The 12,896-nt window shown below is 33.6% G+C and overlaps 3 protein-coding genes across 6 annotated transcripts; 2 read left to right on the top strand and 1 right to left on the bottom strand.

Moving 5' to 3' along the window:
• The first annotated feature begins 1,582 nt into the window (after positions 1–1,582).
• Positions 1,583–6,082, top strand: LOC110620123. The gene is made up of 3 exons (XM_021763713.2): positions 1,583–1,820; positions 4,522–4,724; positions 5,413–6,082. The coding sequence occupies exons 1-3, from the start codon at positions 1,725–1,727 to the stop codon at positions 5,747–5,749; spliced, it is 636 nt and encodes a 211-aa protein (XP_021619405.1). The 5' UTR covers positions 1,583–1,724; the 3' UTR covers positions 5,750–6,082.
• Positions 6,083–7,232: 1,150 nt separating this feature from the next.
• Positions 7,233–10,058, top strand: LOC110621375 (cell division cycle 20.1, cofactor of APC complex). Its single transcript, XM_021765642.2, has 6 exons — positions 7,233–7,654; positions 7,818–8,093; positions 8,205–8,474; positions 8,570–9,151; positions 9,253–9,525; positions 9,622–10,058. Exons 1-5 carry the CDS (start codon positions 7,556–7,558, stop codon positions 9,391–9,393), a joined length of 1,368 nt encoding a protein of 455 aa, XP_021621334.1. The 5' UTR covers positions 7,233–7,555; the 3' UTR covers positions 9,394–9,525; positions 9,622–10,058.
• Positions 10,022–12,079, bottom strand: LOC110621376 (gluconokinase). 4 transcript variants are annotated; one of them, XM_021765645.2, is made up of 5 exons: positions 11,956–12,079; positions 11,051–11,139; positions 10,916–10,958; positions 10,692–10,771; positions 10,022–10,562 (listed from the first exon to the last, which is right to left on the bottom strand). In XM_021765645.2, the coding sequence occupies exons 2-5, from the start codon at positions 11,067–11,069 to the stop codon at positions 10,144–10,146; spliced, it is 561 nt and encodes a 186-aa protein (XP_021621337.1). In that variant the 5' UTR covers positions 11,070–11,139; positions 11,956–12,079; the 3' UTR covers positions 10,022–10,143. The 4 variants fall into 4 exon arrangements, with proteins under 4 accessions (XP_021621337.1, XP_021621336.1, XP_021621338.1 ...); XM_021765644.2 differs by lacking the exon at positions 11,956–12,079 and adding an exon at positions 11,747–11,949 and having other exon boundaries at positions 11,051–11,605; XM_021765646.2 differs by lacking the exon at positions 11,956–12,079 and adding an exon at positions 11,747–11,949.
• Between the last annotated feature and the right edge of the window lie 817 nt (positions 12,080–12,896).

The following is a 12,896-nucleotide window of genomic DNA, read 5'->3' as shown; positions in this document are numbered from 1 at the left end:
TTTCCTTTTTTAATTGATAGATGGAATTATTAAAAGCTTAAACAAAGGTCCTAATTAAACTTATCTTTGGCATCCAATGTAGCGCATGATTTTTTTTTTTTTTTAAATTTACCTTGAGCAAATAGAACAAAGGGGAACACATTTATTGATTTTTTCAAAGGCTTTTTTGCTGGAATAATGATTAGGTTCGTTGAAATTACTTGCACCCAAATTAGGGTGTTGCCAAGTTCCCTATGACCAAATTTCCCATTAATTAGGGTTTTATTCACAACATCTACAATTGAGCTACTAATTTTGCTAATTCAATGTCAAATTGAAGGTGGTGTAACTAATCTCCCGATTTTTAATATTTTTTTACTTATAGGTATATAATATATTTTTATATATAATATTAATAAATATCGATATTCTACGATTCAGATAATAGAGTTTACAGTGTGTAAGCTTAGATAAAGAAGAAAACGTTTTTATCTTATTATTTCTTTTTTACTTATCTGCTAGTAACGTCTAACGGTCTCTTTATTATAGTATCACATGTCTCTGTCACTTAGATCCGTATGTATGGACGCATCAAAACTATTCCTCACACCAAACGACCATTTAATTCTCTAGGCGCGCATGCGGATAGGGTTGCAAAGTGATTGAGTCTGCCTCGCCTACCTCCTGTTACGTCACTAGATTGAGTTCTTAGAGAATGAGCTTGTGAGTGTGTTTGATCCGACCTGTTTTATATATTCGAATCGGAATGCTCTGTATAAATCGATTCGTTCATGAGAAACGTCGGATAAATTTAGATCAATATTCTTATTTTGAATCAGGTCTCATTCGGAATAAAAAAAAAATTTAAGTACTTTTGATAAAAAATAATATTTTGCTGAGTGAACGTAAGCATTTATTTACTTTATACTTGAGTGTTTTTATAAAAATGAATTTTATAACGTTAAGTAATTATCTTAGAATATAAATTAACTATTTTACACACTTTGATGTACAAAATGTAATTAAATATATACTATTATTTTTTTGAAAAATATTATTATAACAAACATATTTTTAAATTTAAATTTTATATTTACAATAATTTTTAATAAATTTTACTTAAAATTAAAATAATAAATATACTCCAACATTTCTATAAATATAAACCTGTAGTCATTTATATATATATTAATAAAATATAATTAATGTAGTAAAAATAATAAAGATTTATATTGCATCTTCTAAATACTTTTCAAGATATTATTTTACTGTTAAATGATTATTAAAATTTAAAAAAACATTTTAAATAAATATATATTAAAGTATTAATAAATAAATACTTTAACATGTTTTTATTTAATATATTAAAAAATTAATAAATAAAAAATTTTTGTGCAAAAAACGAAGTATTAGTTATTAATAAAATATTTGCTTTTATATATATATACACACCGCAATATCGTGCATATAGTGACTGATGTGGACAATGAGTCAGCAACGAGGCAGCTTCGCGTACAGATACAATTGGCTTTTGAAGGTGAAATTCCAGCTTTGCCCTCATCATTTTTTAGACATAATGATTTACACTGACACATATCACAGTACATCACCAACTTTACGTTTCCTCATCAGACAAAGAGGCACATCTTTACAAGAGTGCTCGTTTCCAGAGAGAAAGAGTGGGGGACTCTGTTTGGAAACTCAGAAGGAGAAAGAAAGAAAGGAAGATATTGCTTCGGACAGATATGGAAAGAAAGGCCTTGATGTTGTGCGGTCTTGTGGGTTTCTTGGGGCTACTCTCAGCTGCTACAGGTTTTGGTGCAGAGGCCACCAGGATTAAGGTAATTTTTTTTTCATCTCTCTAACCTTTTGTTTTTGTTGTTAGGTCTTTTTCTGCAACTCTCAAATGGGTTTCTTTGATACTACGTTTTCTTTCTTTGGTTGCTGAAGCTGACTGTGCAGAAGATAACTGGCTGAAAAATACGTAACTTGGTTCAGATAATCTGCTGCATCTATGGAATTCCATTGTTATCAAATCGATTTAGGCACTATAGAATAGGCTTCAATGATAAAGATTGTGCTTTTCAGATATTTTCTCTATTTCCTTGCTGACTGAACGGTGGGTGAAAAGGTTTTTCTTGCCAACTCAATTTTGGGTTATTATTACAACCCTCAATTTTTTTTTTTTACTTTGGTTGGAGATTCATATTCTGTGAAAACTTTGGTTTTATTTCGATTCATAATTACTTTGAGCAATCAAAGGCACAGTTCTGTGTCAGGGCATCACGACGAGAAAGTGAATGAAAAGAGAAATATTGAAGTGAACGTTTTATATTGGACGATATTCTGTGTAGGTGCTGCTTTTTCCGTTTAAAAAGATCCATGAAATGATTTTACAGTCACAGTAACTTTAGATGTTCTTTGAAGGTTCACATGAATTTGATTTGGGTTTCTGCAATTCTTGTTTTCTTTTACTTGCCTTCTCTTGCCTCCACCTACAAATGTTGAACTATAATCCTTATGTGTGCGCTTTTTGAGTGATTATGTCGACTCTGTTCTGGGGACATGCACAAGTATGTGCTTGTCTTCTACTGAAGTTGATCAAGTGCCCATGGGTTATTGTACCATTCAATTCTTTGCCCTTTTCTTTTCCTGTGGCAAACAAGTCAGGAAAATTAATATTGCACATCTTAAAAAGACGTCTTCTTAATAAATAGAAGATATTCCTGAGACTAAAGTGTTCCTGCATCTCTTTTCCAGGGAACAATTAATATTTTAGCAAGCAACCTTTTCCTCTTCTGAAATATATAGAGTGTGCTTTGAGTAGAGCCCAAGCTTTTAAAAACACAGTTTACAAAAGCAGCTAGTTAAATGAATATAATAAACTTGTGTGTTTCTTAGAAGATATGTGGACTTGTTGGTAATTTGATCCAAGTGCCTGTCTTCAAGAATAAGGGCACAATTGCTAGTAAATAGAGAAAGAAGAAGAGGATGAAAGAAAAGAGAAGGAAAGTAGAGGAGAGAATATGGTTCTCTTCATCAAGAATTTATTAGTGCTGCCTGCCAAATATTGGGCTTTTCACTACAATGCCTCTGGTACAAAAAGTAAAAAATGCGAGGAATGTCATTTTATATGGTGGATGAATGGGTTTGAATCACTACCATGGACTGCCAATCATTTTGTGTCAACTTAATGCTTTTGTAAGTTACTTACGTTTACCTTTGTCCAATACCACATTATCTCTAATTGCTGAGCTGTTGATACAAAAGAGAAGCTGTTGCAGCTTTTGGTGGACTCATTGCTGATCAATCTGCTTAAGTTGATTCTGCCATTCATTAGTGTGTTGCCTTTGACATATCCTTTTCATCTCTGACTGCCACAATGGATGATTTTAAATTACGTCTTTCCTTTGCTACATGAATGACCAATGGGTTTGTTTGGTTCCAGCAGCACTTCTTTTTTCCTCATGTTTGATGTTTATTTTGAAGAAAACTCCCTGATACAAGAGTAATTCTCCTACAGCCTTATTCCTATTGGCTAGGCTGTCCTTTTGATGCTAAATTCTGTTTCATTCTGTTTGAACTCTACTATCTTGTGTGCTTATCTCATGAATCACAGTTATCAATCTTCAGTCTGTGATGCATTGAGATGTTCAATAATCTTGGTTGTGAAGATATTTTGAATGTATTTTCAGGAATTCCTCATTTTTTTAATACCATATTTGTACTATCATGTGGATAGGACCACGCGAATTAGAATTGACAATTGTTATGATTGCTTGGTACACTAGGTTTATGGCATATAATTCTGCCATCACTAAATGACACAGTAATACTAAAGAAGTGTGTATGGTTGTGCAAATGTAAGCATGCACGTGCAATTCATTTCTTCTGATATTGTATATTTCTTTTATGCATCGATAAAAAGTTTGTCTCCGTATTAGACTCCAGAGTGGTACTATAAGTCAAGAATTTCAGGAGTGAATATATTTTGTTTAACAATAAATTCAATGCTTAGGCCTTAGAGTAAATTTTATTTCTCTCTTTGCAGAATGATTAATAGTAGTAGCATGCCAATATATCATATTTGTGTTTTGCTTTACTACCAAATTGTGCATGTTTTTGGCTATTTTATGAAAGAATGGCTTTGTTTTATTTGCTGCAAAGTTAGAAGATACAATTAATATCCATAAATTGTTATGCCTAGCTGAAGCACCAGTTAGAGGCAGGATGTGATATTAGATTGATCTATTTATAATTGGGGCTTGCCAAATAATAGATGGCAACATGATATTATTCTTTAATTATTCTGTTTCTGGTGATTATCACAACAGATACTCATGGTTTAGATTTTATAGAAAAGGCGAAGGCTAAGGTTTTCTTTTTCATCACTGGTCCTTTTTTGTGGTTTCTGATCTCTATATCTTCTCTATAGTGGCATTTTTCTTGAATGATGCAGTCATATAATAGCTTACTTCATTTCTCATAGTTTTTTTTTTTTTAAAATTTTTTTATTTTCTTATTCCCTTTATAATCCTTCAGGGCTCTGAAGTTCAGTTCACATCTGCTACTCAATGCACATATCCTCGGAGTCCTGCACTGGCTCTTGGTTTAACTTCAGCTGTGGCACTTATGTTGGCTCAAGTAATTATTAATGTTGCAACTGGGTGTATTTGTTGCAAAAGAAGCCCTAATCCTTCAAACACAAATTGGACAATAGCATTAGTCTGCTTTGTAACATCCTGGTAATTTCATTAAGCTTTTGGTGATAAAATTTATTTCAAGTTTACATGTTGCAGCTTTTAGGGTTAAGTATCACAATTTACAATTTTCTCTCTCATCCTTTGCCTCCTCACTGGCTGCTCTTCTACTTTGATGCTTTTGATGTAATTCCAGAAGTAGAATTACTCAAAGCTATATCCAAATAACATTTGAATCATAGCTGCTTTAACTAGCTGAGTGTATATTGTGCACCATCTAAGTTTTGTTTTTAACATATATCATTACCCTCCAACTGCGTTTTTTTTTTAAATTTTATTTTTAATCTATTATTGTTTAAGTGCAATCTTGCTCATATCTTCTTAAATCTGTTGAAAGTATGTGATCAGGAGTCAAGGCCTCATCATAACGGTACTCCACATGAGAAAATTACCCCTCAACAGAGGACTTCTCTATTCCTTTAGATAAATGATCTCTCAGTATATTTGACTCCAGAAGAACTTGTGATTCCATTTCCTTGATTGTTCTAACTGACTGAAGCTTTAATCACTGTTGCTTTTAGCCTCTGACAAGGGAGAAATAGAGAAGCAAAGAAAAGTCTTGGAGTTAAGCATGTTCCTGAAAAATAACTTTTATTCTCATTATCATTTTTACGTGTGCATGTGTTTACTCGCGGTAATGATTCTATTTGATAATGAATAATAATATGTGCAGGTTCACATTTGTTATAGCTTTTCTTCTCTTGCTAACCGGTGCTGCGCTCAACGATCAACATGGTGAAGAAAGCTTGTATTTTGGGAGTTACTACTGCTATGTTGTAAAACCAGGAGTCTTTGCTGGTGGTGCTGTCTTGGCCCTTGCAAGTGTCACCCTTGGAATTCTGTATTACCTTACCTTCCACTCATCAAAGAGTGTTAATGGTCCTTGGGACAATTCTTCTGCTTCTAATCCAAGTGGCATAGCCATGGGACAACCTCAGATCGCACCACCGGGCAGTCAAGATCCTGTTTTTGTACACGAAGACACTTATATGAGACGACAGTTCACTTGATTGGTGAGTTTCTCGAACCACTTGGATTCCGCTGCTAAATGTCATAGACATGCATGTCTCAGTCTCATAGCTTCTTAATAGCAGAAGGCACTCTGGGAAAGGTGGGTTAACTGGGTAGCATCCTAGTTCCCTTTGCTGGCATTGGTGTATTCACCCTTATTTGTTCCTTTTAAATGATCAGACACTTGTATAAATTTTATTTATGTATATATACACCTGAAGGATTATTTTGCAACTTACAAAAAAAAAATTGTTAAAGCCCTTTATTATTGTGATTCTGATGCAAATAGTGGGTGATGCAATAAAGAGTGATGCAGTTCAAATATGAGATTATAACATTGTGAAAATAGTTTTATAAATTTAGATGTAAATATTTAATTTATTGGTTTGTATGAGTCTGAACTTTGCATAGTCTTGTTGAATTTGATTTGAAATTCTACCTTTATATCAGTTCTTGTCCTTTTTGTACACTTAGTATTGCATGCAAAGGGACAACCTTTGATTTGACTTGAGATGAAACCTTGTAAGTTGCAAGCAAGGAGAAATCAATAATTGGTGGATGTATAGTGTAAGAAGAATTATAAAGAAAACTCTTGCTCATCTCATTTGTTTATTAAATAAACTTACTTTTCAAATTTATTTGAGTTAATTTCTATTATTTAGCATGTAAATTAACATTTGAAATTTGGCCCCCTAAATTTGGCGCTGGCTTCAGAGGTTTTCATCAACACGACAAATTGAAAAATTGGAGAGTATATCTTTTAATTTAGCATGTAAAAAATTTTAAATCTTTTTATTTTAAATAAAAATTTTACAATTTTTTTTAATATTTATAAAACTTTTATTCCGCGGAGATATATCTCTAAAGTAAAAGTAAAATTAATTAATCTATATTTCTTGATTAGCTAAAAGAAAAAAGAGGTGCTATCCAAATCAGAAAGAAACTTTTATTGAAAATTTGGAAAAAGATTTAAAATTTCAGATAAATGAAATTTAATATTTATCGAGTATAGACGTTTTTTAGTAAGCTCTTGCATTTAATACTGTGGTAAAATTCATTGTTTTTTTTAAAAAATTCTAATTAATAAGTTAAAATATTTCAATAAAAAATTACTGAATTATTTTTTTTGTGATTTAATTATTTATTAGATTTTTATGAATTAAAATATACAAAATATTAATGAATATTCGAGTGTCTTAAAATAACAAGACATAATTCAATTTTAAAAAGATTATAAACTTAATCTTAAAAAAAGAAAATGTAGACAAATTTTTAGGAATTAGGATTACTCTCAAAATTTTATTAGGGTTCAGACAGGTTCCACTCGGCCCGACCCAAAACAGAAACACGATTGTACCCTGACCCAGCAAGAGCAAAGGGGAGGGTCATTTTGGTCAGTCTAATTTACAACGGCTAGTTCAAAAAGGAAGGTAGCCGTTGCCGCTCTCCAGTGCAGTAGATCCATGTATATTCCTCTTGACGGCGAACACCATTTCCAGAAACCAACTACATCAAAAACCCTAATTGCGACTATAATCAGTATATAAACACTCGAATTCAATTGTTGAAATTCACAACATAATCTCTCTCTCTCTCTCTCTCTCTCTCTCTCAATCCACAAGCTCAAAGGGTGCAAAGCCCACGCTCTCTCACTTCTTTTATTTTCTTTACATTTATTTTCCGTTTTTTTTTTCAATTTTTTTTGTTATCTTTCTATCTAATCTTCTCTTGTTCTACAGGTTTTAGTTTCTTTGTTTGTATCTATCTGTTCTATTATTTGGATTTGTTTTGTTGGTATTAACATCATGGATGCAGGATCAGTGAACTCTTCTTCCAACTTGAAAGCACAATCTAGATTCCCACTTCAAGATCAGGTTCTCCAAAGAAAGAATTCGAAAGAAAACGTAAGACATTCATTTTTTTAAATCCTTTTAGATATGGATGTTGAAATTTGAGGATTTGAGTCTTGATTGTTGAATTAGTCTAAGTTTGATATGTTCTAAACCTTATCCGAGATTTAATTGGGCATTGGATCTTGATCATGTGCATATGAATATGATATAACAGTTGGATAGATTTATCCCAAATCGGTCAGCAATAGATTGGGACTATGCCCACTACATGCTAACAGAAGGTAAGAAAGGAAAAGATGACCCTGCAGTGAGCTCTCCATCAAGAGAGGCCTACAGGAAGCAACTGGCGGAAACTTTGAACATGAACCGGACTCGAATTCTAGCTTTCAAGAACAAGCCTCCAGCTCCTGTGGAATTGATCCCACAAGAGCACACTTCCTCATCTCACCTCCAGGCTAAACCCACCAAGCCCCGAAGACACATTCCACAGGTATCATATCCAATTGTCGTTTGCCTTTGTTTTTTTAAGCAAAACAATTGGATTGAGATGCTGATATATCTAGTTTAGTCTTTATTGATTATTGATCTATTCATCGTGTAGACTTCTGAGAGGACATTGGATGCTCCTGATCTTCTTGATGATTTCTACCTGAACTTACTGGATTGGGGCAGCAGCAATGTTCTAGCTATAGCTCTTGGAAGCACAGTATATTTGTGGGATGCTTCTGATGGTTCTACCTCGGAACTTGTGACAATTGATGATGAAATTGGTCCTGTTACCAGTGTCAATTGGGCTCCCGATGGGCGCCACATTGCCATTGGTTTGAACAATTCTGAGGTCCAGTTATGGGATTCTGCTGCTAATCGACAGGTTTGTTACCTGATATTGATTTTCTATGATTTATTGGCCTTCTTTTCTTCCTATGGTTTTGTCATCGAATGCTTTGCTTCCATTGATGTCTGCAGCTTAGAACATTGAGAGGAGGCCATAGATCACGAGTTGGGTCACTGGCATGGAACAATCATATCCTTACTACTGGAGGAATGGATGGCCAAATAATTAATAATGATGTAAGAATTAGATCACACATTGTGGAGACCTATAGAGGACATCAACAAGAGGTTTGTGGGCTTAAATGGTCAGCTTCGGGCCAACAGTTAGCAAGTGGAGGCAACGATAACCTCGTTCACATATGGGATAGATCCTTAGCATCATCAAATTCTGCTACACAATGGCTTCACAGGCTTGAGGACCATACTTCTGCAGTGAAAGCTCTCGCTTGGTGTCCATTCCAAGGAAATTTGCTGGCCACCGGAGGCGGTGGTGGTGATAGGTGCATAAAGTTTTGGAATACACACACTGGTGCTTGCTTGAACTCAGTAGACACTGGTTCTCAAGTCTGTTCTCTATTGTGGAGTAAGAATGAGAGGGAATTGCTCAGCTCTCATGGATTTACTCAGAATCAGCTCACTCTCTGGAAATATCCATCAATGGTGAAAATGGCAGAACTCACTGGCCATACGTCTAGAGTCCTTTTCATGACTCAGGTAACAATGGGAATTTAATGAACCCCAAAAAAAATCTCTGATTTCTTTTTTCCATCTCTTTTAAAGTTCAAATGCTTACTGGTTTTATGAACTTTCTTCAGAGTCCAGATGGTTGCTCAGTGGCAACAGCAGCAGGTGATGAAACGCTAAGATTTTGGAATGTTTTTGGAGTCCCAGAAGCGGCTAAACCTGCTCCAAAAGCAAATCCTGAGCCTTTTTCCCATTTGACTCGCATCCGCTGAAAAGGATCATGAGGATAGGCGCTGGATTCATTGAAGTCTGAGGTCTCTATAGATCTTTGGTGCCTAGTGATTCGGACAAGAACAGCTAAAGAAAGCACCTTCAGTTTCTTTTCAGACCAATCAACTGCCAAGGTAATCAGAGTTAGTTTTTTCATACATTTTGTTTCCTAGCTGCCCCTTGTTGCCATCAAAGATAATTTTCTAGTGACATTTCGTTGCATGTGGCAGGCTAAAATAGAAGTTTGGTGTCAATTAATTGTCAGTGTCCTCCATCTAGACAATTCAGTTTCAGGAGAAGGCCGAGATGTTTCGATCAAGATCTGCATTGTCCATTCAAATCTCTCCGTGTAGATGGGATTGTATGTAAAATAGCATTTAATAGAGCCCCTGAAATTCCCATTTTGGTTTTTGGGGATGAGTGGATGTATCAATGTTTATTAATAGACAGGAGCATTCAGGTCCTTTCTCCGTGGATGTAGTCACTGTACTGTGACGAACCCCGTAAATTCTGTGCCTTTTTTTTTATTTTTTATTTTTATCTTTCCTCCTTTTCTTCTTGGTCCTTGGTGTAAAATGTCAAAATGAAGAGGCACCAAGTCAAACGTATTAAATTTGAAACCATTGAAAGGAGAACAAAAGAAAAGGAAATTATTTTCCTCTGCCAATATAGTTTTGTTAATCATACAAAGTAGAGAAATGATTAGTTAATTTACTTGCTTCACATGAAATGTTGTCAAAACTCAAAATGGTTCAAGTGCTGTTGATCATAAAATCAAAGCTTCTAATGTCATTTACAATTGCTTGAGGACTTGAAGTAGCATCAACTTTGAATATTCCTTCAGATTCGTCAATCTGCAGCAAGTCTAACTGTGATTGCAAGAGAGTAGCTGGCATGAAATGCTTCCCTTCTGCAGCTCTTTTATTTAGCCGCTCAGCAAGCACCTCAGCCTTGGCATCCAGCAATACAAACTTAACTGTACTGATATAGCTTCCCAATTTATAATTAGGGTCAGCAGATCTAAGAATTTCTCGATATTGCTTCTGCAGAGATGAACAGCCAAGTACAACAGTTTCTCCACCAGCTAAGCTCTCCCTTAACGCATCCCGCAGACTTTCAAGCCATGGAAGCCGGTCTTCATCTGACAAAGGAATGCCTTGGTTCATTTTTGCTGCAGTGTTGAAAAATGTAAGTTCAAGGCAATCCATGTATTAATATGCACATTCAGACAAAAAAAAAAAAGGAAATGCGCATTTGCAAGGGGAAAAAACTAAAATTACAGCAATTAGAGATGTCAAACCTTTGTTTGATTGTGAGTGGAAATCATCAGCGTCAAGAAATCTACAATTCAAAACTTTGGCTAGCATCTCACCTATTGTGCTGTCGAAGCACATGGTAATCAAAATATAAAAAATTACAAAGAGTGCATACGCAGCAGTGAACAGGACAAAAGAAATTGCTGTGAAGAATTGAGTTCAGGGTTAATCAAGAAATCATAAAATATTCAGTGAGGATGGAACTTACGATTTGCCAGCACCACTTACACCCATAATCACAATAGCTTTACCTGTAAATTGGAAAAAATGGTGATCAAGAGTAATTAATTAATATAGTATAAAATGAAATCTGATTCAAACACAGAATCAGATAGACGAATACCTTTGGGAGCAGGAGCCATAATTGGTCCACAGTTTAGTCCAATCTATGAAAGCTTCAATAGTAGTAAGAATATGCAGCTTCCACAGAGCCTGTCTTACCAGAATAGTTAAATGCCACTACCAATCAAATGAAGAAGAAAACTTCTTGCACCATTCAAATGGGGCAATGCCTAGTAAAAAAATAACTTAGCTGCTTGGGAATAATACAGCTAAAGTCATGCATACAATAAATATAAAGAGATTATGCTAATATTATAACAACTGCCATTCAACTGTTGTCAAAAGTGCAGGGAAAAGCAGACATTAAAATATCCAGCAAGGTCAAAGTTTGAAGCCAAATTCAATAAATATAGAACTCCCTCCTAAGTTTGAATCCGTGTTCAAATTTGATTAAAATTCATGGTTCACATGTTTACATTGAATTTTACATTGTTTTGCAGATAGGTTAGATAATTAGGAACTTTGCTTCCTGTTGCTACCAACTTTTGATGGATCCCCTTCCTGGGATTTTCCTCACATACATAGTTGATTTGACCTGCTAAATTAGACCTGGATTCTGCTAAATACAGGTATAATTCACCAAAATTACCATCTTTGAATTCTGGGTTAAATCTAAGTATCAAAGAGAATTGGAAAATGAAAATAAATAAGACTTGCATATCAACAATAAAATCAATCTAAATTGAACATTTTTTACCAATCTATCCTATTTGCAGCCTATGGGTGTTCACAGCTTTGGCTGCCATGGAAGTCCATTAAAAACTATTTTCATCTCCCATAACAGATCATCAGCGTCATCGCCTCAAGCATTAAGAAAAGAAGAAGAAGAAGAAAATTTGCCTAAGCAACCAACAAAGGAAAATAGCTGAAATGAAAACAAGTGCAAATGAGGAGAAAAGAAAACACCTTAGTTTCTGCTTCTGAATCGATCTAAACCTCGAGAAGGGATGATTCTATCCAATATTTTGACCCAATGGAGAGCTGGGTACAGCATTTTCAGTGGCCCGGTCAAATACAGGTGGGCCCATGATCCGATTCAATGAGAAAACGAAAAGTTTTTTTTTTTTTGAAACATTTTTAAATTAAATAATACTTATAAAGCTAAGCTTATAACCCAATAAATCTATACAATTTCTTCTTGATTGATTAATTATATGATATTGTTCTCGACATTCAAGTGAAAATTTCGCAATTAAATTTGATATATATTTGCTTTTTTATATTTATTAGATAAATATTTATATCAAATTTCATATATATAAAATCGTATGTATATTGAGAAATTATTATTTTCTTAATTTAAATATAAATTTTATAAATAAAAAACGTAAATAAAACTCATCTGTAGCAACTCTTATCTCTCTAGCATTTCCTTTAAATTTTTCTTTTTGATAATGCAATGGATTGCAGATCCACGTAGCAGGTTGAAATAAGGTATAGAAAATTTACTAAAATATCAAACAAAAAACTAAATAAAATTAAACTTAAAATTAATTCGTACCAAATTAAAATAAATAAAATAAAGCCACCATATAATAAAATTATATTTAAAAATTAATTTAAATAAATATTTATACTAATTTAAATAAATACAGATTCAATTGATAGTAATCCGATACTATTTATAATAATAAACCGTTAGAAATAATAAATTGATGGTACTAAAATAACTAAAATAACACTTCAATATTATTGAAAAATAAAATAATACATACAAATAAACACTAATTCTAAAAAAAATTTAAGACATTCATAATATTAGAATAAAAAAAAAAATCAAAGCAAATTCACAAAAACTATTCACAAAAACTATATCAAACCATCGATAAAAAAGAGATGTGGCAGAG

Source organism: Manihot esculenta, chromosome 8 (genome assembly GCF_001659605.2).
Source record: "Manihot esculenta cultivar AM560-2 chromosome 8, M.esculenta_v8, whole genome shotgun sequence".
NCBI lineage: Eukaryota > Viridiplantae > Streptophyta > Magnoliopsida > Malpighiales > Euphorbiaceae > Manihot > Manihot esculenta.
This window is presented reverse-complemented; position numbering and strand designations above follow the sequence as displayed.

Excerpts from the sequence above, each read along its gene's own strand:
- LOC110620123 (XM_021763713.2), top strand. The coding sequence starts at position 1,725 with ATGGAAAGAAAGGCCTTGATGTTGTGCGGTCTTGTGGGTTTCTTGGGG. Across the intron at positions 1,821-4,521 it reads CAGAGGCCACCAGGATTAAG|GGCTCTGAAGTTCAGTTCAC; the intron begins GTAATTTTTTTT and ends ATAATCCTTCAG. Across the intron at positions 4,725-5,412 it reads GTCTGCTTTGTAACATCCTG|GTTCACATTTGTTATAGCTT; the intron begins GTAATTTCATTA and ends TAATATGTGCAG.
- LOC110621376 (XM_021765645.2), bottom strand. Across the intron at positions 10,772-10,915 it reads GTAAGTGGTGCTGGCAAATC|CACAATAGGTGAGATGCTAG; the intron begins GTAAGTTCCATC and ends GTGCTTCGACAG. Across the intron at positions 10,563-10,691 it reads CCACTCACAATCAAACAAAG|CAAAAATGAACCAAGGCATT; the intron begins GTTTGACATCTC and ends TCAACACTGCAG.
- LOC110621375 (XM_021765642.2), top strand. The coding sequence starts at position 7,556 with ATGGATGCAGGATCAGTGAACTCTTCTTCCAACTTGAAAGCACAATCT. Across the intron at positions 8,094-8,204 it reads CCCGAAGACACATTCCACAG|ACTTCTGAGAGGACATTGGA; the intron begins GTATCATATCCA and ends TTCATCGTGTAG. Across the intron at positions 9,152-9,252 it reads GAGTCCTTTTCATGACTCAG|AGTCCAGATGGTTGCTCAGT; the intron begins GTAACAATGGGA and ends AACTTTCTTCAG.